General features: G+C 32.8%; 1 protein-coding gene across 6 annotated transcripts in view; it reads left to right on the top strand.

Moving 5' to 3' along the window:
* The first annotated feature begins 3,608 nt into the window (after positions 1-3,608).
* The window catches only part of LOC148862171 (protein NPG1-like), a 39,569-nt gene continuing 19,991 nt past the window's right edge, over positions 3,609-23,186 (top strand). For all 6 annotated transcript variants that reach the window (XR_016095072.1, XR_016095071.1, XM_088941835.1 and 3 more), the window contains exons 1-2: positions 3,609-3,944; positions 11,454-11,683. Coding sequence is in view for 4 of the 6 variants with exons in the window: in XM_088941835.1 (XP_088797961.1) it covers positions 11,552-11,683 (132 nt within the window). In the remaining 2 variants the exon portion in view is untranslated. The remainder of the gene's footprint in view (positions 3,945-11,453; positions 11,684-23,186) is intronic.

The following is a 23,186-nucleotide window of genomic DNA, read 5'->3' as shown; positions in this document are numbered from 1 at the left end:
TTATATGATTATATTTAAAATTATAAAAAATATATATTTTTTATATATGAATTTATATATATATATATATATATATATATATATATATATATTCAATATGTTATTTTACATTAATTTATTATATATAAAAGTTGAAAAGTAATTAACTTTCTTTTTTTGTATTTTGAAAAATTAAAATAGAGTTAGATTAAACCTAAATTTTATTTGAGTCCATTAGAATTTGAATTTGAATCCGAAGTCTTCAAATCTGATCGAATTTGGATGCAAGGTCAAGTGTGATCCAAATTCAATCTGATTACATCCTTACTACTGCTAGGGGTCACAAGTGATCATTTTAGTCTAGCTTGAAAAGCTCATGAAATTCCAAGCCTAGATTTAGTGTTTGAGCCAATACAACCTACATGTATTTTTGCATTTTTTTTCCTTTTGAAAACCCAAGAGTGAATTCATTGCACTAAATCATTTAATAGTGTAAATAGTAGAAAATTCATAATCGCATACAATGTGCACGGTCCCAAAACATTACATGCAAATTTAGATATGCATGCTCTTGTGTTGCATGTTCAATGAAAGAATTCTATGCAAATCATTGTTTTAAAAGGTTTTAAACATTGAGGAATATTGAGGTGTACACCTTGAGGCAAGACACAAATTTTGCCTCAAGGCTTAAGACCTTGTCAACATAAGGCATATGCCTTAAGCCTCACTGAGGCACAAAAAGGAATAAGCCTCAAGAATCAATGATTATATAATAATTTAATACAAAAAAATATTTTTATGCATATTTATGGTTCAAAATATAAGAAAAAACACTAGTAATTATGGACAAAATAAAAAGAGTTAAAATGAAAGACCAATAGGGCAAATCAAATTCTACTAGTCTCTTTTAGTGTTTTAGGCTCTATTAGGAAAGAGTGCAAATAACATTTTAGTGCATATATGCACTTCAGTTTAGTTTTGCTAGTGTTTAAGAAGCATTTATGTCTTAAAAACGGCAACAAACATATATTTCAAGAAATGTTTGCATTCAAATGAGAGCATATTTGCATCTAAAAATATATCTGAACATTAAACTCAAAGTTAATCAATGTTAAAAAGGTATATTTCAATCTTGGAAATCATGTTTGCACCTATCACAACTAAAAATCATTTGAGAGATTATCCCTCGGGCAAGTGAGATCTTATTTTCTCAAAAACATCATCTCAAAACATTATAACACCACATATGCAAAGAACATATGAGGCTATCCTGTTTAAAATTAAAGATAAAAATTGTAAAATAATATTTAATACATCAAAATAAAGTTCATCTCCAAATCCACCGAATAGTCCTTGCATAAAAAATATTAAGAAAAACATCATAATACTAAGTAGGAACAAAATTTCTATCCAACCAATAATAACTTCAAAGAATAGCTCCTTTTAAAACATTGAAACAAAAAAAAACCAAATTAATAAATAATTAACTAATAAGATCTAATCCTTATTTCAAGATCAACACATTAGCAAAACAAGCTCTTGAATCTTCTCACACCCAAGCAAAATTTAAGAAAAAGTTGTTCAATGTCTGAAAAAAATGTGGAAAGAAAATTGGTGAATACACTACTAAATAATTGGCAATCCATCTCATTGGTCAGATTGAATAAAGGTAAAAAATCATTAAATAATAATTTAAAATCTAATAGAAAATCTTTTATTAGAAAATACACAAACTTAATATACATTCAATAGAAAATAATAACAAACTTTAAATAGAAAATAATAACGTAGAATGTATAACCAATTTCACATAATAGATTCAAAAGGTAGACTACAACCAGTTTAACCCTAGTGGCAAAGTCTAGAGCCACATATATGCCCTATAGTGAAGGCCCAAAATAGACTACTTGTGATATAGTCATGCTCATACCCAACGGTAGGGCCTAAAACATATTTACTTTATCCCATAATATAAATAGATACAACAATCCACGCATGAATCTCAATAGCATATCTAACAACAATAGTTGATCAAAACATACTCAACTTAAAGACTAAATGTTTAGAAAAATCAATAGAATATTTCAAAAAATATCAACTAGGAAGTAAATCATTTTAAATAATTAATAGTATAATAAGCATAATTACAAACTATAATTGTCTAAAATTTTTTTATTATAACTAAGTATTATATACTTTTTGTTCAATTAACATTTTTAAGACAAAGTAAATAGATAGAAGATGGCTTACCTAGTACGCTAAATCCCAACTACCTAATATATACTGAGTCAAGGTGTATCTTAAAAGTCTATAAGCAATAAATTGATAAATAATAAATAATTATTACAATAAATTCAAAATTTTTGATGTTATATGCATGTTGCATGTGCCTCTAACTCATTTCATAAATCCCACTAAATCTAAAATAATTTACCATTCTAAGCTTTTAAATTTCCTCAATTTTTGATTTTCAATCAACATGCTATTAGGTCTAGTTTCCAACATTTATAACTCATTTTCTAATAACCAAGTTTATAAATATATCCTTTAAATATAGATTCCCTATAATAAAATATAAATTAGAATCACTTTTGACCTAAAAATATCACAAACTAACTATGCCGTGAAGATCTCATGACATGGTATCAATTAAACACACAATTTAATCATTTATATCATCGTACATATCCTTTTTTTCGGTGGTTTAAAATCGGGTAATTGCCATTCTTCATAAATTTCACAGGTTTAGTATGTTTATGATGCCAACTTACAAAGATCATAATATTCCACTCAAAAGGTAAAAATGAAGACTTTTACCAACCATTTCGAAGAGCTCACCAAGAACTATAGTCTGGAATCAAAATCCGAGTAAAAATGTCATTGAAAGGTCAGTTTCTAGTGGCCTAAATTTAGTTGACGTCCACTTTATTACAATCTAAAATTTAACTTAATTCCCAATTACAAATCAAAATGCTACAAGATTGGATTTGTTAGGATTCTAAAGGCATGAGGTTTTAATTAAAATCATTTTCCTTTTTAGAAAGTGGCCAAAAATGAACATCCAATGCAAAACCCTAATTCCTATTTTAAAATTAACCCTAAAATGCAAGAAAAAACAAACTCATTGATTGAAAGAAGAAAATAACTTTTGTAGATTGATTGTAACCGAGATTTCAATGTGAATCAACCCCTAATTTCCTCCTTCATTTGATAGAAAAGAGAAAAAGAACTCTTGTTTTTGAAAGAAGAAAGAAAAAAACTCACATGTTCAAGACTAAACATTTAATTTTTATCTTTATGCCTTTTTTTATTACTAAAAGGTTCCTCTAAAATAGAAAATTCCAGGGTAGTCCCATACCCCTCTTAAGTAAATAATATTATGTTAAAACAAAGTACTTATACTAAAAAGCTTCTACTTTAGACAAGTGGCATCTTATATTCTAAAGAAAGAGCATATCAAGAGTAGTTATTCCCACTTTCAAACAAAATCTTCATTCCTTGTACATGTGTCTATCCACTCCAATGATAATTACCTTATACATGAATCTTTCCGGATCTCTCTCTATTTATTTCTCTCTCCCCTGTGAGATTTAAAAGATAAATCAATGGTCGTTTTTACTTTCCATTTTCTCGGATTCTGTTCATGCGCCCAACCAAACACGCTTCTCTCTCTCTCTCTCTCTCTCTCTCTCTCTCTCTCTCTCTCTCTCTCTCTCCTCTCCCCCCCCCCCTCTCTCTCCAGATATCTCTTTACCCATTTTTGTACTCTTACGTAATGAAGGGCCCATTTTATGATCTTTCCTCTGTAATTCAAGTATTCAACTATTATTGCGATTTATCCATTCGTCCATTTCTGTCTTTCTTCGGGCAATGTAGATGGCAACTTAGGCATATCCAAGTTCTTGGGTCTAGAAGTATAATTTGTTGAGAAAACCCAACTTGTTAGATCATCGATCGAGATATGGGTAAGGATGAAGGTGTCTCTTATTTCTGATTTTAATATTCAAGTTTTGAGATTTATACGTAGAAAGAGAAAAAAAACGTTTTGAGCTTTATATGGTTCCATAAACAGATACATAAATCCTAGAGAGATACATTATGTTTGTGTTTGAATCTTCAAATTTCCTCCCTTTTTCTAATAAATTCTTTTATAGTTTTTGTTTGCTTTTTTCTCTTCTCTTTCATTATACTGGTTTTTGGTTAATGTAGTGGTGTGATGAATGTTCATACTCCCTATATTAATTTTATTTCCTTTAGGATTTTTTAGGTGATTTGACTAAGGAAGCCTTTTAGATACATTTATCTTGTTAACTTGTCATTTCATAATGTTTACATTGAGTTGTAGTTACTATGGTTTCTCTTTCCAATTCGTGGTGAAGCTTTTGTTATTGGTATTCTTTAAAAGAAATGTAGATTAATTTCGTAGTGAATTTTGTATTGAAGGGAAAGTCCTAATTAGGATGGTCATAGTAATCATGTTCCTCATGCCTATAGAATGCTATGCACTTTTTTCTTTTTCCTTGTGTGTGTATGTGTTCATTTCTTCTACACGGAATACCCAGAACAATAAAAAATTTAGATATATCTTAATTTTCTCAACAATGATATAGTTGTTGGATTTATGAATTCATTATTTTTTCTTAGAGCTTGCCACTTCATTTGACATATTTTAAAGATTTTCATTTTATAATTTTATCTAGAAACGGGCTAGAAAATATCATATTTTATGCTAATGAATGAATTATTTGCAATTTAGAAGCAAAAAGGCATAGAGAGAAAAAAAGATATTTATTCACAATAGTTAATTAACAATAAATTATCAAATAAATACTACATTGTATTCTAGACATTTGCAAACTAATTAGTTTCTTATAGATTTTTTACCATCCAAAGAATACAAGCATTGTACTTCTTTTCTTAGTGGTTGTTAAGGCATTGCCTAAACAACAAAAAGCACAAGGTGGGTATCTTATTGTAATATCATTGCTATGGCTAAATCTTACTAATATGTGTGTTATTTCATTTTATTACATTTTGTATATTATATAATATCATTGAACCTTAAAATGATCCAAGGCTTTTGAAAAGGGAAAAAAAAAAGAAAGAAGAGAAAGATAAAAAGGCTTTTTTTTTTTTTTTGCTTTTTCTACTCTATCTACATGTTAGATTAAATAAAATAGTGGTTATTCCCATTTACAAACAAAAGTTTCCTTGCTTATAGATGTGTCTATCCACTTAAGTGATAGTTATCTCGACTCTTAAAAGGTTAGTGGTAGTTACCTCTATTAAAAATGAAGAAAAAACAAAAACTTAAATGAAATAGGATCCATAAAATGGGTTATTATTTAGAAATAAAACTTGATTTAATCTTTTAAATTAAATAATAAATTCATATATAAATAATAACCAAAATTTACAATATAAAAAATGGGTGTGAAACAAAATTTATTGGAATACATAAATAAAAAAAAACTAAAATATTGGGCCCATACTTAATAGGGGGTCATTCTCTTGCTATCATTACAAAACTAAACCAACTTTGCATTTTTATGAAGCAAGGATACTTAAATTTGTATTGATCATTTCTATATTTGCACTGGGGGGGGGGGGGGGGGCACTCAGTTGGTATGTTAGTTTGTTCTAGCATAGACATGGATTTCATTCTTGCAACCACCAACTTCGGGGAGGGGGTTATTAGTGTGGTGCATGTATCACTAAATACAAAAAAAAAATCAATACTTAAAAAATTAAAAAAGTTCTTAATTTCCTTTTGATAAATTAAGTGATCTATCTATCTTGTTATTCTAAATCTAACATCCAAAGTTTGTTATTTTTCTCATTTTTCTTCCTAGTGGATTTATTTTTTTATTATTTTTTTCATAGATCAAATAAGTTAAATCGTTTCCTTTCTTCTAGATTGTCAAGTAACCATAGATTTAATATCAATTATATGCATGATTCTTCATATATTTACTTTATTCTAAACTAGTGTCTAGTTATTTGAATAATTCAAGAATTTTCATATTTTGAAACTTGTAATGTAAAATATTTATAATTGTGGGTTAATTACTTATTATTTTATTTTACCTTTAAAATTTAGAATTATTTATAAATTTCTATTTTATGGATATTTGTACTTTATATCATTCTAACTTGGTATATAGTATGTTATTTTTATCATTTATAAAGTTTAATTAATTTTTCTCCCAATGCCTCAATGCTTTACACCTTACCTTTCTGGGCATTTACGCTTTTAGCCTTTTAAACCTTAATGTAGAAAGGCTTGATGCCCAAATTGATAGAAAATTGAAACCCTTCTTTAAATGCCAATCAATGCCTTCACCATCATTGATAAATCCTTGTTTACATTAACATAACTTGTATCTATTAATATACATTAGATATACATATTTGTATATATTATTTTACCTTATATTGTATATTATATATATAAATTTTATAATATGACACACATACTTCATCTTATATATTATTTTATATTATATAATGGATAAAATAAATTTATATAACATTATATAACATACAATATGAAATAGAAAACTATATAATAAATATAAAGTAGACAATTTTCACTTTCCCCCACCTCACTAATTTTTATTTGCATGTACACTTAATAACAATGACAAGTGGAGAATTTAACATAATACAATTGGGGTATTGTGTCATAAGGTTTTGGAAAATGCAGTTACAAAACAAACAAAATAGGTATAGAATCAGGCTCGACTCAACAAGAATCCCAAGTAGGTATGGGCCTAGACTTATGTTTTAAGCTTGTAACACTAGGTTAGATCAGGACCAAGCCTAGGGTTAGCCCACTAAGGACACCCTTGTGGTACCCACACCATGATCACTTAGCCTTCTAAGTTGCCATGTGGAAGATATTAGATTGGTCTCATCTAGAGGCATGCACAAAAATTAGATTGTCTTCTGAACTGCTGATTTATGCATCAATTGCTTCAAGAAAATATATTTTGGATTAAAGTGGGACCTATAAATGGTGGGTCTTAATAATTCCTATCTAGGACAGATGGCAAAGCATATGTCTTGACCAGTTATAGATCCCTTGCCTTTAGACTCAATAGAGAGCATGGGGTAGGGGTGTCAGTGGATTGAGTTAAGGGATAAAATTGTATTAATATGTTCAATGGGCTTTGGTTGATCCCAATCCATATTAAACCCCAATTCATGACAAAAGTGAGATTAAAAAGTATTATCCTATCCTTTCACTAGTATTACCATTCATAGGTTGGGGTTGGATAGGGTTTGAAGTTTGAACTCTAATATTATGGGTCGGGTTTTATCAATTGACCATATACCCGCCCTGTTGACATCCATAGCTTTGGGAGTTAAATCTTTTTGGATCTCTCTCTCTCTCTCTCTCCCAATGAGATTTAAATGATAAAACTAATGGTTGTTTTGTCTTTCCATTTTCTTGGATTCTGTTTACGCACCTAATTAAACACACTTCTCTCTCTCTCTCCCTATAGATGTCTTTACCCATTTTTTTCTACTCTTACATAATGAAGGTCCCATTTTATGATCATTCCTTTGTAATTCAAGTATTCAACTATTATTGTGATTTATCCATTCATCCATTTATGTAGATGGCAACTTAGGCAAATTCGAGTTCTTGGGCCTAAAAGTATAATCTGTTGAGAAAATCCAACTTGTTAGATCATCAATCGAGCTGTGGGTAGGGATGAAGGTGTTTCTTCTTTTTTATTTTACTATTCAAGTTTTAAGCTTTATAGTAGAAAGAGAAAAAAATTAAATTTTATATGATTCTATAGACAGATATGTACATTCTACTGAGATACATTCTGTTTGTATTTGAAACTTAAAATTTCTTCCATTTTTCTAATAAATTCTTTTCTAGTTTTCTTTTGCTTTTTTTATATTCTCTTTCACTAGACTGTTTTTTGGTTGATATTATGGTATGATGTGTTCTCATGCTCCCTGTATTACTTTTATTTCCTTTAGGATTTTTTTGTGATTTGATTGAGGAAGCCATTTGGATACGCTTAGCTTGTTAACCTGTCATTTCATAATGTTTACATTGAGCTAGAGATATTGTGGTTTCTCTTTCTAATTTATGTTGAAGCTTTTGTTATTGGTATTCTATAGAAGGAATGTAGATCAATTTATTGTGTGTGTGCACTCATTGCTTCTACATGGAATACCCAAAATGCTAAAAAGTTTTAGATATATCTTAATTTTCTAAACAATGATATAGTCCTAGGATTGATGAATTCGCTATTGTTGCTTAGAGCTTACCACTTTATTTGACATATTTTAAAGATTTTGATTTTGCAATTTTATTTGAAATTGGGGTTAGAAAATATCATATTTTATATTAATGGATGGATTATTTACAATTTAGAAGCAAAAGGGCATAGAAAGAAAAATGTATATTTTGAGTTGGATAATAACCTTTTGTAACTTACAACAAAGAAAAAAAAAAGATAATTACTCATAGTAGTTACTTAATAATAAATTATCAAAAAAATACTACATTGTATTCTAAACATTTGCAAACTGATTATTTTCATATAGATTTTTTTCATCATCCAAAGAGAATAGGAGAATTGTACTTTTTTTTAGTGGTTGTCAAGCCATCACCACTTAAGCAACAAAAAGCACAAGGTGGGCATCTTACTATAATATCATTGCTATGCCTAAATCTTACGAACATGTGTGTTATTACATTCTATTATGTTTTGTATATTATATAATACCATTTATATTTTGTTTTAATGTTTTACTATTGAACCTTAAAATGATCCAAGGATTTTGAGAAGAGAAAAAGAAAGAAAGAATAAATAAGCTTCTTTTCTTTTGCTTTTTCTACTTTATCTATATGTTAGATTAAATTAAAGAGTGCCTCCACCCTTTTCTCTTATACTTACTCTCTATCTTAAATTTTTATCATATAAAATTATAACATTCTTTAGTTGTTAATTTGATATGAAATTTCTCTATTAAGTACTTATTATATTAGTTTATTTTTAAAATATTGAGATTAATATATTTCAAATACTATTGCCTTTTAAGTATGGCGATTTGCCATGTTTTGAGAGGAGATTTAATGTCATTTAATAAACATAATTTCTATATTTTCAATTAATATGCTTGCTAATTGGTGTATAAAACTAGTGAATTAACCAAAATATATTTTTTTTATAAAATTATTATGGCTTATTCATTGCCTAGGCACCCTATTATCACCAAAATCACCTAAATGACTTGACAATTATATTTTCCACCAATTTTCTTAGAGTGAAATAAACAACAGAAAATGAAATAAACTCTTAATATTCACTTCATTTTCCTTTCCTTGTGTTTCATAACAAGGAAAGGCAAGGATTTGGGAAACAAACAATAGAAAATGAAATAATGGTTTATATTTTGGGAAAATTCCCGATTAGTGCCTTGTACTTTGGACCTAGTGCCTCTTTGGTCCCCAAACTTTAAAATGCAACAATTCAGTACCCGAACTTTCAAAACATGACAATCCAGTACCTACTATTAACTAGCTGTTAATCAGCCCTTACGTGGCATTTGAAAAAGACACAAATGCCCTTTGAGTGTCATCTAATTTTTTTTATCAACCATCCAAGCATTGACAAAAAATTAACAGTCTCAAATCCTTTCCTCTTTTATTCAAGAAAGTTGGGGTCACCAGAGTGCCCAATCAAACATGACCCCAACTTTCTTGAATGGGAAAGGCAAGGATTTGGGACTGTTAATTTTTTGTCAACATTTAAATGGTTGATAAAGAAAATTAAATAACACTTGAAGGGCATTTATGCCTTTTTCAAATGCCATTTAACAGTTTGTTAACAGCTAGTTAACGATAGGTATTGGATTGTCATATTTTAAAAGTTTGGATACTGAATTGTCACATTTTAAAGTTCGGGACCAAAGTGGCACTAGGCCCAAAGCACAGGGTACTAATTGAGAATTTTACCTTATATTTTTCTCCCATACTCTAGATGTGAAATCCAGTCCAAGATTTATTATTCATCGTTCAACTAAGACTTAACCTCAAATATTTGGGGCCAGCTATATGAGAATCTTGTCCCATCATTGTTTTGTTACCATATTTACAAGAGAAGGAAAAATAAAGAGATAATAGAATTCATATTTGATTAATAGAGTTTTGGCAACAACATTAAATTAACCACACGATTTTTTATTAATTTCTACTTCATTTCTTTTTATTTGATTGTGTAATTCTTTGCATGTTTCCCTTGATCTAGAATCAAGTTCTAATGGAGTTTATATGGGCTTCAATTGATTGTTCAATCTTTTTAGAAAATGTTGGAATTTCCACATTTGGTGTAATATCCAAGTTCCTTGTGTCTTATTGGCATTCTCTGTTTTTACTTTTTAACATTATTTGGGTGTATTCTATTTTACTTTTTAATGTTATTTGGACTTAGATGAATTCTTTGTTAAACTTGATTCAAACAACTCTAATAATAATTACGCTTTTGTTTCCTTGATTTCTAGTAGATTTAGGGGTGGGGTTCTTTTTGTGATTGTGTTCATATTTCATTTTGTTCATGCACGCAACTAGCATTTTGGAGTACATTTTATTTTTGTTACTGATTCTACAACTAGAAAAACATGGCTTTGAAATCAGAAAAATCCCCATGTTTTGAACACTATAGAAAATAGCTTTTGAAACAACCACATGGTTCAGAAAGAAGCTAGTGCGGCTAAGTGATTTTGTATATCTTGGGCCATATTCCAATATTGTATAAAATGTAATGTATATTATATTTTATACACATTATAAAATATATTTAGATATAATTTTAACATATTATATATTCTTTTGCATACTATAATTATATATTATTATATATTTATATTATATATATGTATATATAACATATTATGTTATATTTTTAATGTATTATATATTATTGTTAACATATGATAAACAAAGAATCATATGATCAAAGTTGAATGGTGGTTGTAGTTCTATGTGATTTAAAACATAATCACAACCATACATAGCAGAACACCTATGACTATCCAAAATCAATATGTTCATTTTCGTAAGGAGGCATATGGTTCTAGAACACAACCACCATTTTTTCTTTCTGAACAATGAACTAAACACCACATTGGTTTGATGGGTTAGAAATTTTGTTTTCTTCAAATTTTTGTGGATGGCATTGGCCTACTCTCTTCTTTGATCTACATTTTATGTGTTTGATTTTCATTTTTTTAGATTCTTTTAGTCATAAATTTACTTTTTGTAACATTGTTGTCAAATTGTTCCTGTTTGTGTTTCCTCATCTGAATCTAGTGTTAAATTATCCTTGTCATTGTGTAGTCATAATTGGACACACACATACACAAAAGCAATGCATATGATTTCTGATTAGCTTTTTCTGTAAACTAATTTGTTATGGTTATGTATTTTGTTTGGTTATTTGAAGGATGCAAGATTAGGGTTGTGGGTATGAAACTTGCAAGAAGCAAAAGACTAGGGAGTTTTGTAAACTAATCAAGTTCTAAAGAATTTAGAGATAACAAAATGGCGGCGGTTAATGAAGTCCGTGCAAATGGGCTTTCCATTAAAACTTTAGAAGTTGAAGCAAAGCTAAATGAGGGGAATATTCAAGAAGCCGAATCTTCACTCCGGGAAAGTTTGTCACTTAATGTTGAGGTTAGCAATTTTTTTCTTATCTAATGAAAATAATAAAATTAATTGTTGTATTTTGTTTATTATTCTTAAATTCTTTCTCAGTAACATTATCTTTTGTTGATTTAAGAAAGTGTGATTAAATATTTCTATTAAATAGCTTATTTCTTAACATACTTCACTAGTTTTCTTATAATTTTGCAATTTTTTCTTTGTTATCATCAAAAGATACAAATCTATAATTTCTTTTAGTATCTCCATAGTGGGAGGAACATATTGGGAAAATTTCTCAAACAGCTTTGGCATAACCAATATCTGATCATTTCCCAATTATGCTCCATGTAGGGGATTTAGAAATGGCCCATCTTTAATTGGCATTGTAAATATCTAGTTGACCCACCCATCATTAAAAAATAACTTAACTTCAATGTAGAAAGAGAACTAAGGGGGCAAGGAAGAATTAAAGTTTATAAGAAAATGAAATGGATAAGGGCAAAAAAATATGAAAATCTATAAGAAATAGATATTTAGAATGTTGAGGGAAGGAAAACCAAAATATCAACAAATTTAAGAGGGGATTATGAGTGTGGGTTAGAGGGAGGGTAGGGGCTTATAGGAGGACTAGTTTAGGAGGAAAGAGTGGAAATTGAAGTTAGGGGAAGTTGCTAGATGAGAGAAAATTCTAGGTGAAAATGGATCAAAAAGGGGATGGTAAAGTTGTGGAATACACCTACAATAATTTAGAAAATATAGAAAAAAAAAGAAAAGGAAGAACAAGAGAAGGGAAGAGAGGAGAAGAGTTCAATCCTTTCTCTCTCTCTAGCACCTGGGGTGTCTTCTATTCTCTTAATTCTAAATTGAGTACAATTCCCTGGATGCCCTTAATGGGGTGGCCAACAATAAAGAAATAATAAAACAAAACAAAAGAGGCCCATTCGGCCCATTTTGACTACACTCCCCCTTAAGTTGCACATATATGTCAATTATGTCCAACTTGCTTACATAATGTTGAAGTTTTGATTTTGGAGCTTAATTAGTCAGAGAATCTACTAGTTGCTCTTCTGATGTAATGAAAAGAAGGCACACCTCTCTTGAAGTCACTCTCCTCCATATAAAGTGTCTATATACTTCAATGTGCTTATTTTTATCATGCTGAACTGGGTTGTGAGCAATGTTAATAGCAACTTGGTTATTACAATATAACATTAGTGGTTTGTCACATGAAACACCCATCTCATCAAGGAGAGGTCTAAGCCATAAAAACTCAGAAACCCCATGGGTCATAGCCCTATACTCTACTTCAATTGAAGATCTAACAACCATTGGTTCCTTTTTACTTTTCCAAAAAATAACCTTCCTACCTACCATAACACAATAGCCTGATGAGGACCTCCTATCATCAACATTATCTGCCTAATCAACATATATATGGTTCTACCTTCATGTGACCATGTTTAAAAATAGTATACCCTTCCTTGGAGTTCCCTTAAGATAGCATAGTACCATTTCTGCAACAACAATATGTGTGCCTCTAGGAGCATGCATGAACTGGTTGATTACACTTACAACATATAAAATGTTTGGACAATTTATACATAGATAAAGAAATCTCCACTCCACAATAATCTTTGAAACACTCTCATGTTAGCTAGACTTCTATATCATTAGTTGAAAGTTTATGATTCACACCAGTTGGGGTGGAGTCAGGTTTAGCACCAAGTTTTCTAGTTTCAGTAAGAAGATCTAGCACATATTTCCATTAAGGAATAAATATACCTTCTTTGGACCTAGCAACCTCAATGCCAAGAAAATATCGCAACTCCCCTAAGTCTTTAATCTGAAATTCAGAATTGAGGAACTTCTTGAGATCATTAACTTCTTCTATATCACTACCAACAACAATAATATCATCCACATAAATGATAAGAAATGTAACTAAAGTATTTCTCCTCTTAACAAAGAGGGTATGATCTAATTGAGTCTGAGTGTAGTCAAATTGAATAAGAGCAGTCATAAACCTGTCAAACCAAGCATGTGGAGATTGTTTCAAGCCATAAAGTGACTTCTTTAATCTACACACCTTATCTTGAATCTCCTTACCATATATACTAGGGGGAATGGACATATATAATTTTTTTTAGTGAGATCACCATTTAGGAATGCATTCTTAACATCAAGCTGATAAAGAAGTTGATCATAGCTCACTACTAAGGATAAAATAATTCTCACAAATGTCATTTTAGCAATTGTAGAAAATGTCTCAATTGACCCATTTACATGATAATTGATAGTGTAAACCCTCTTACACCAACAGGTTGCTTTCTAGTTGGCAAGTTAACAATATCACACGTATTATTTTTATGAAGTGCTTCTATTTTAATCATCATAGCACCCCTCCACTATGGTTTGGCTAAGGCTTTAATCATTAACTTTGGGATGGGTTATAAGGAAATGAAAGCTAAAAGGAATAGTAGGATGGAGACAACAAACTATAAGAAAGGTGTTTGGAAATGCAATGAGCTTTACATTTTCTCTTACCACATCTAGAGCAAATGAGGGTGTTGGTGGTAGAGATGTCATGCCTATTGAGAATCAATTGGAGATGTGGGATCAAATCGTATCTGCCTTAGTCTTTGCCATTGGTACCACATCTAGAGAATAGGATGAGTGGTAAAAACTAAAGGATTAATGGGAGGAAGGGGAGGAGCAAGAATGGAAAACTTCAAAGGAGAGGATCTCTCCACAGGAGTGGGGCAACTATGGAGGGCTCAACACAAGACTCAACTGGAGCTAGAAAATAAAGGGATGTAAAAACAATTCAGGAGATCTCTTCCCCTTAGAAGGACAACTATAAAAAGGGACCGACTTTGCAAAGGTTACATCCATGGAAACAAACTGGGTGTCATTAATGGAATCAAAACAATAGTACCCTTTCTGTGTGGAGGTATAATCAATGAAGATACACTTTTGAGCCTTGGGTTCAAACTCATGTCTCTTGGAATTGGGAATGTCGACATAGCAAGTGCAACCAAAGACACACATAGTAATGGTGAAAACCTTAAGACTAGGAAAGAGAAATTCAAAATGAGACTTTAACCCAAAGACTCAAGAAGACATATGATTAATAAGATAAGTAGTTGTTAAAACCACATCTTCCCAAAACTTCATAGGAACATGGGTAGCAAAAAGAATACTCCTTATAACTTCCACAATATGTCTATTTTTTCTCTATGCTATTCCATTTTGTTGTGGACTAAGAGCACAAGAATTTTGATGAACAACATCAAATTTCTCAAGGTAGAAGGTAAGGTCATTCTCAAAATATTCCTTAGCATTGTCTGATCGGAATATTTTGATACGAGTATTAAACTGATTGAGTATATATCCATGAAACTATTGTACAAATTTAGGCACTTCAACACGAGAATGCATAAGATTAATCTAGGTATATTGTGAAAAGTCATCAATAAATATGATGAAATATCTACAACCACCCATACAAGGTAAATGGTAAGGCCCCTATACATTGGAATGAACAATACTAAAATAACTAATTGATCTTTTATTACTTAAAGGATAAGTGTTTTTACAATGCTTTTAGAACTCACAAGACTCACAGTGTAGGCTCAACAAACGTATTCCTTTAAATAGTTCTACAAACAATTGACTCAATGAAGAGAAAGACAAATGACCCAAACGACTTTGACATAACATAATATGACTAATGGACTCTGATACAAATGCAATTCTCTGAGGTTGTACTTATCTTTGCTCAGGCATGTTTATTAGATAGATCCCATTCACTCATGGTCACTCTTAATCGCCTTTTGAGATTTTATGCCTTGAAAAACACAATATGAAGGGAAAAAAGGTCACACTATAATTCAAGGGTTTAATTAAAATATTAACTGAAATCAAATTAGTATTAAATTAAGGTAAATGAAGAACAAATGATAAGGTTAGGGCATGTGAGGTCTTAATGTCTCTATTTCCCATGATAGGGACAAGGGAGCCATCAATAAGGGATATCTTGTCTTTACCAAAAAGGAGTTGGTAAGAGGTGAGTAAATGTGAAACACTAGTCATATGGCTAGAGGCACTAAAATTAATTATCTAAGGGATTTTATGAGTACCTAAAATAGTAGCATGATTTGCAATGGCACGAATACCCAAGCATGCATACAAAAAGGAAGGAATTGTCTATGAAGAAATAGATGTTGTAGAAATAGACTCCAGATGACTGATTATTCGACCATACTTCTCATACTCAGCCCTAGTGGCAAGTTGCTCTCCAATTGATTTCTTACCACTCTGCCCCTTTTCATTCTATGAGGAGGTGGCTACATTTGCATTTCCACCTTTTCTATTCTCAATCCTCTTTCCATTGCTTCCATTTTTTAGTCTGGCAGGAATGAGCTTGGGTGCATCATCCAATAGGTGTCTTTAGTATGTTTAGGCTATTTGTAGTACTCATAGATAACATCTTTCTTTCCAATGTTGATCTTCAGCTTTATTTCTACATTAGCATAGTGATCAACCTATTGCTCTATAGACTAAACCTATCTTCTACTCTCCTCACTACTCACCATAATATAAGCTCGAGACAAAGTCACCTCTTCCTTTGCCAAAATATTCTACCTTACAATATCATACTCTAGGTTGAGTCCAGTAAGGAACTCAAAGATCCAATTTCTTTCCACCAACTTCCTATTTGTTTTTAAACAACAATCTCTATCAAATAAAAATTCTGCCAAAGAGATTTTAGTATGGAGCAGTAGATGACTAAGGGTTTCTCCACCTATCTTAGAATATTCACATCATTCTTTAATTTGTAGGCTCAAGCAAAATTTAGCTTATGGGAATAGGTTTCTTTGACACTATCCACACTTCCTTTGTAGTTTCCATCCACAAGTAGCGCTAACTAATATGTGACTGCATAGAATTCACTAACCAACCCACTACTATGTAGTTATCCCACATCCACCTTGTAGTCTACTGGTTTCTTTTTATTCCTGGTAATGTAACCCCATTTCCCTCTACTACACACATGTATTTTAATTGACCAAGACCAAGCTAAATATTTGGTTTTGTCCAACTTTACAATGGTCACTACCCCCAATAGAACCTCCACTATCCTCCCATGTCCAAACCCAAAATCTGTGGGATATTTGGTTTCTCCTCTAGTTTTCTCAATTGAGTGAATGGATGCAAACAAAAATCAAATTAGGGTTTACTAAGCTAAATTTGCTATTCCAAATAAAGAACAATTCTTTAACCACCCAAAACTAGGGTTTTATAAGACCTGATAGGATGGGAGAAGGAGAGAAACTTTAACCGCTCCTACTAGAGGTTCCAAAACTCTATCCAACCCAACACCCTTAATAGAAATTAAAGAGCTCCCCTTTGATTCCCAAGCGCCAGTTTCAAAGTGTCTCTAGGACTTGTAACAAGATTTCTCTAGTTATCTAAGGTTTTCGAGAAAAATCTCCAAAACTTGCCTTGGGGCTTCAACTAAGGATGAAAATCTCCACAAAACCCTCTTAACTAGGATAAATAATTTGTTGATTGATCAACTGATCAATTCTTCATACACTGCATATGGGCTAAGAAAGGAGAAAGATGTTGAAGATGAAAACCTATTCTGATACCAAGTTGTAAAACACACATACAATAATTCAAAAAGTATTGGAAAAGAAAAGAAACGAAAGAAAAAAGAAAGGTTTCAATAGAGGTTTGTTGAAGAGGAAGAGAAGGGAAGAGAGAAGATAATAGTTTGATCTTTTCTCTCTAACCCCTAAGATATCTTTTATTCTCTTAATTCTAAACTGAGTACAATTCCCTAGATGCCCTTAATGGGGCAGCCAACACTTAAAACAAAACAAAAGAGGCCCATAACTAAAAGAACATAAACTTAAAATGTAACTTAAAAGAAATAAAGACACTAAGGCCCATTATCACTACATGTAACACCACCATGTCCTTTCACTCTCTAATACATGGATGGAAAATGAGAAAAAGAGAAAGAAAAATTACGATCTTGAGATTGATCCATATTGGAGTTAACAACCACCCCAAGAACCTTACAGATACTCAATTCTTCTCTATTAAGCTTTACCCTAACTATATGAAGATTCTCTAGCAAGGATTTTTTTTTTTTGAGTGATGATAAGACAACATCTAGCATCACAAACTAGCTTGAAATTGGAGTGGTAAGAGTTTGACACAATCAATGGTGTAGTGAAATAGTTAGCAGGTTAGGGTGCATTGTTCTCCTCTAAATCACTCAACTAGCTTATCAAGTGGGAATGAACTCGAGTAGAAATAGGGTAGCTTAAATAATGCAATAAACCATTTGCTGAATATTCCTTGCATTAGATGAGCAAGAAGTCTCCTTTGTATTTGGATGAATGATTTTTGTTGAATCTAGAGAAGAGGGTGGGGAGAAAAAGGAAGCACTCATGGCAACCTTGCTAACATGGATAATGGTAGAATAGTTAAACCATTTTGGGGGTAAGGAGGGTGAATTCTCTATGGGTCTCTATCTCCACATTCCCCCTTGCCATGAAATTCCCATAGACGGTGTCAATCTGATGCTCGACCTGAGGTAATGTAGGACCAAGGTCGTAGTCAAATAATCCTTGCTAACTGGGCGGAGCCAAGGTGGAAGGATGAAACTGTGCTCCCAAGATTTGAAATCAAGAAAGAATAAGAAGCCCGAGGAGTTATCCCTGGGTAGATACTTCGATGCTCAAGTCAGTAGAAAATAGTGGACGATCGGGCCAAGCAGTTAGAGAATAGTGCTGGTCCAAGCAAAGTAACAGTATGGGAGTTAAGAGTTAGATCCTTTACCTTGAGCGGGAGATACCTTTTTATAGCTGAAGATCCATGTTCTAATCGGATGGGGCTTTCGTGGTTGCCGGGATGAGGTTAATCGCCGAGGTCTTCCGGATAAGACTTGATCCCCAACAAAGTTGTCCCCATCCATACGATGATCTCCTGTCTTAGTCGTGCTTATCCTCATGACACGATGTTGACATGCCGAGTAGATAAGGTAGTGCCATTGAGGTGACGTGGTCGATGAGATATGATGGCTGTGTAAGTGATATGTGGCATCCGGACTTAGAAGGGGAAGCAGTGTAATCAGAAGAGGAAGAAGAATGGAAAGGCGAAGAAGACATCTTTCCAAGTTAAGGCTGTAGGATTGAAACAAACTCCGAGCATCGAAGACTACTCCTCACCGAGCTCTAAAAGCAACTTCTTTTGCAAATGATGAAGGGGAAATGCTTTCCACCCTATTTATAGGTCCCCAACACTCCAAATCAAAACAGAATCGACAACATGGATCTGACGCTGTTCTAACAAACTCAAGAGGGCCAATCGATGCAACCGCTCTCCGCATGCATAAAGTCTCGGGAAGCAAAATGACACCACTGACAACCTGTTTCAGGGATGCAACTAGCATTGAACCGCTCGGCTCACCTAGAGAGACTAGCCCAACTTCAAGCCACTCGGTCCAGCCCGTGCACTCAACCAGACTTCAACTTCAAGTTCCTCAACCAAGGATTGAAGAACTCTTCCATGCCACACCATGGCCGAGCACTTCACTCCTCGACTTTGGAACTGGGTGAGTGGTGTTTGGGTTATGGTTGAGCTGGCCCTAGACGCCACGTGTCACCTACACAGCCATCCTATCTCCTCGGCCACGTCACCACCGTGTAATGAGGATAAGCGTGACTAAGACAGGAGATCATCATATGGATGGGGACAACTCCGTTGGGGATCATGTCTTATCCCGAAGACCTCGGTGATTAACCTCATCCCGGTAACCCCAGAAGCCTTATCCGGTTAGAACATGGATTTTCGGCTATAAAAAGGTGTCTCCTGCTCAAGGTAAATGATCTAACTCTTAACTCCCATACTGTTACTCTACTCAGACTAGCACTATTCTCCAATTGATCGGCCCAAACGCCCAATGTTTTATACTGACTTGAGTGTTGGAGTATCTACCCTGGAATAAATCGTTGGGCCTCTGACTCTTTCTTGATTTCAGATCTTGGGAGCATAGCTTCTTCCTTCCACCTCGGCTCCGCCTAATTGGCAAGGATTATCTGGTTGTGACCTCGATTCCTGCACTACCTCGGATCGAGCAGAATTAGAGGGTAATAGAGTTGTAGAGTCACATCTTCTTGGTTCAATTATTAGAAGTTTGTTGAATTCAGATTTGAATCCAAATGCTTGTGGTCCCGTTAAGTCTAGAAGTTAGAGGCATTGCAGTTTGAATGGCGGTTTAGTTGAGCTAGTTATTAGATCCAGTGATGTAGGTTGAGTTAATGGTTCAAGTAGTGCTTCTGCTCCGATGGCCTTAGTGTCTATAAATACTATAGTTTTTTCAAGAATCAAAGAAAAAGTGAGAAAGTTGAGTGAGAAGAGAAGAATAGAAGCCAAAAAGATGGGTTGTCGATGCATAGTGTATTATTTATAATTGTGCGATTGACATTACATAGGAAAGGACCTAAATGCCCTTATATATAAAAAAGAATTAAAAACTCTCACGTGACAATACTCCCCCTTAAGTTGGGTCATAAATATCAAACATTCCCAACTTGCTACATGATTCATCATACCTTTTGGAATGCCATAACTTCTTGGGAACACTCACGTGGAAGATCAAACTTTGAGAAACTTCCAATAGGTGGCAATTTTTCCTTCCACTACCTTATTTTGTTGTAGAGTTCAAGAACATGAGCTCCAATGAACTACACAAAGTATTGGACAAGGATTTATTCCCGGGTAGATACTCCAACACCTTTAAAATACTCCTTCACATTTTCTAACTAGAAAACTTGTGTCTTTACATGAAGTTGAGTAAACACCATTTTGTGAAAGTATTGGATAAGCTTGGGAACTTCCTAAAGTGGAGAGGATTAACCTAGGTGTACATGGAGTAGTCATTAACAAAATTGATAAAATACTTGTAGCCACCTACGGTTGTTATAGAAATAGGGTCCCACACATCAAAATGTATAATATGGACAGGAGGAGAAGATCCTTTTATTATTTGGAGGAAAACAATTCTATAATGTTTACTCAACTAACATTAGGACATTGAAAAAACCATACAAATTTTTAAGTAACTCTAGAAACAAAAACTTTAGTGACTCAAATGACAAATGACCAAGATGATTGTGCCACAAATATATGTGTGTTTTATTCATAAGTGAAGTATTTTGAGCAAAAGAAGAGAAAATGAGAAAAGAATAGAGGAGAGAATAAGAAAATGGGTGGAAATATTATTTTATCCAGCCTAGATGGAATTTCAATGAAATTAAAACATGAGAAATTACAAGGTTTCCCTTCATTAGGTGGGGTAAACATAAACAAATTAAGAAATAGTAACGTAGGCCTATTAGGCCCCAAAATATATAAACTTAAGTAAGTAAAAACCCAACCTATACAACATTAGGACTTATAACACTCCCCCTTAAGTTGAGCATAGATATCAATCATGCTTAACTTGCCCAGTAGCTCATGAAATCTTGATTTGGGCAATCCTTTTGTAAACACATCAGCTAACTACTTTATTGTAGGTAAATAAGGAATGCATAGATATCTAGAAATGATCCTTTCCTGAACAAAATATCTATCAATTTAATGTTCTTGGTTCTATCATGTTGGATAGGGTTATTGACAATGTTGATGGTTGCTTGATTGTTGTAGTATAGTCTTAAGGGGGGATTAGTTTGAATTTCCAACTCCTTTAGTAGAGTCTGAACCCACAAAAGTTTAGTTAGGCCATGATCCATGGCCTTATACTTTGCCTTTGCACTAGATCATACCACAACCATTTGTTTCTTACTTCTCAAGTAACCAAATTTCCACCAACAAAGGTACAATATCCTATTGTAGAACTTCTATCCCTAATATACCTTACCCAATCAGAATTTATAAAGCTTTCTATGACCATTTTATCATGTTTCTTGAATAAAAGTGCCTTTCCTAGACATGACTTGAGATATCTCATAATTCGTTGTATTGCTCTCCTATGAGAGATTTTGGGAGCATGCATATATTAACTCGCAATGTAAACAATGTAAGAAAAAATTGGCTTAGTAAGAGATAAATACAGAATTTTACCTACTAGGCATTGATACCTCTCCCTATTAGTGAGCAACACATCTTCTCCATCTTCTTGCAATCCATGTTTTTGTTCAATTGGAGTGTTAATATGTCTATTCCCCAACTACCATGTTTCATTCAATAAATCCAAAGCATATTTCCATTGGCATATATAAATCCCTTCAGTAGATCTAACAACTTCTATTCCAAGGAAGTACCTTAGAGGGTCAAGATCCTTAATTTCAAATTTTGAAGCCAAAAAGATCCTTTAATGTTTGAATCTCCTTTGTATAGTTCCCTGTGGTCACAATGTCATTAACATACACAATCAATGTAGTTAATTTGTCATTTTTCTTCTTGTAGAATAAGTTATGGTCTACATTAATCTACATATACCCCACATTTTCTATAGCTTTGCATAGTCTCTCAAACCATGCTCTTGGAGATTGCTTTAAGCCATATAAAGTCTTCTTAACTTGCATAGTTTTCCTTTCATGTCATACCCTAGAGGAGGATCCACATAAAGTTTTTCCTGGAGATCACTCTTTAGAAATGCATTATTGACATCAAGTTAATGCAATTCCCATGATAAGTTTGCAACTAAAGAGAGAAAAGCGCATATGATATTCAACTTTGAAATAGGATCAAATATTTCCTTGTAATCAATGCCCTCTTACTTTGTACCTACCCATTGATCCATCAGCTTTGTATTCTGTTGTGTAAACCCACTTGCAACCCATAGTTTTCTTCCCATGTGGAAAATCCACTAACTCCTAGGTGCCATCCCTCAAAAGTGTTTTCATTTCTTCATTCATTGCTTCTCTCCATTTGGGATCAAGAATAGCTTCCAAATACCTGGAAGGAATAGTATCAATAGACAAAGTAGATATGAAGGAGTAATAGGTAGGAGAGAGATGAGACTATGAAACAAACTTAGACATTGGGTGCAAAGTACATGAGCAAATATGCTTTCAAAGAGCAATGGGTAAGTCCAAATCAGATTTAGAAATAGTATCTTGACCACCACCTGATTGGTTGTGGACTTTAGTTGGAAGATCTCCACCACGAATCTGATAAGAAACTCTTTTCCTTTTTCTTTTATACACACTCATCTCTATTCCATCATTTCCATTGTGCATAGTGGTCTGGGTGGTGGCACAAGAACTGTAGAAGTCTTTTCATGGCAAGATGGATCAGAGGAAGAGGGTGGAGAGGATGGAATTGAGGAAGGTTAAGGCAACAAAGGATTTACCTCAGAGGAAACCTCTTCCACCCTACTAGTCTCCCCGTAAAGAGGATTCCAGGGAGGCTCAAGAATGACTAGGATTAAAAATATGCAAAATCTTTGGTAACAAACTTCCTCCCAATGTCAGGATTAAGACACTTATATCCCTTTTGAGTAAGAGAATAG

Source organism: Nelumbo lutea, chromosome 4 (genome assembly GCF_056320005.1).
Source record: "Nelumbo lutea isolate HS-2025 chromosome 4, American lotus-T2T, whole genome shotgun sequence".
Classification (NCBI taxonomy): Eukaryota; Viridiplantae; Streptophyta; class Magnoliopsida; order Proteales; family Nelumbonaceae; genus Nelumbo; species Nelumbo lutea.
The sequence above is the reverse complement of the archived record's forward strand: the minus strand, read 5'-3'. Positions and strand labels throughout refer to the sequence as shown.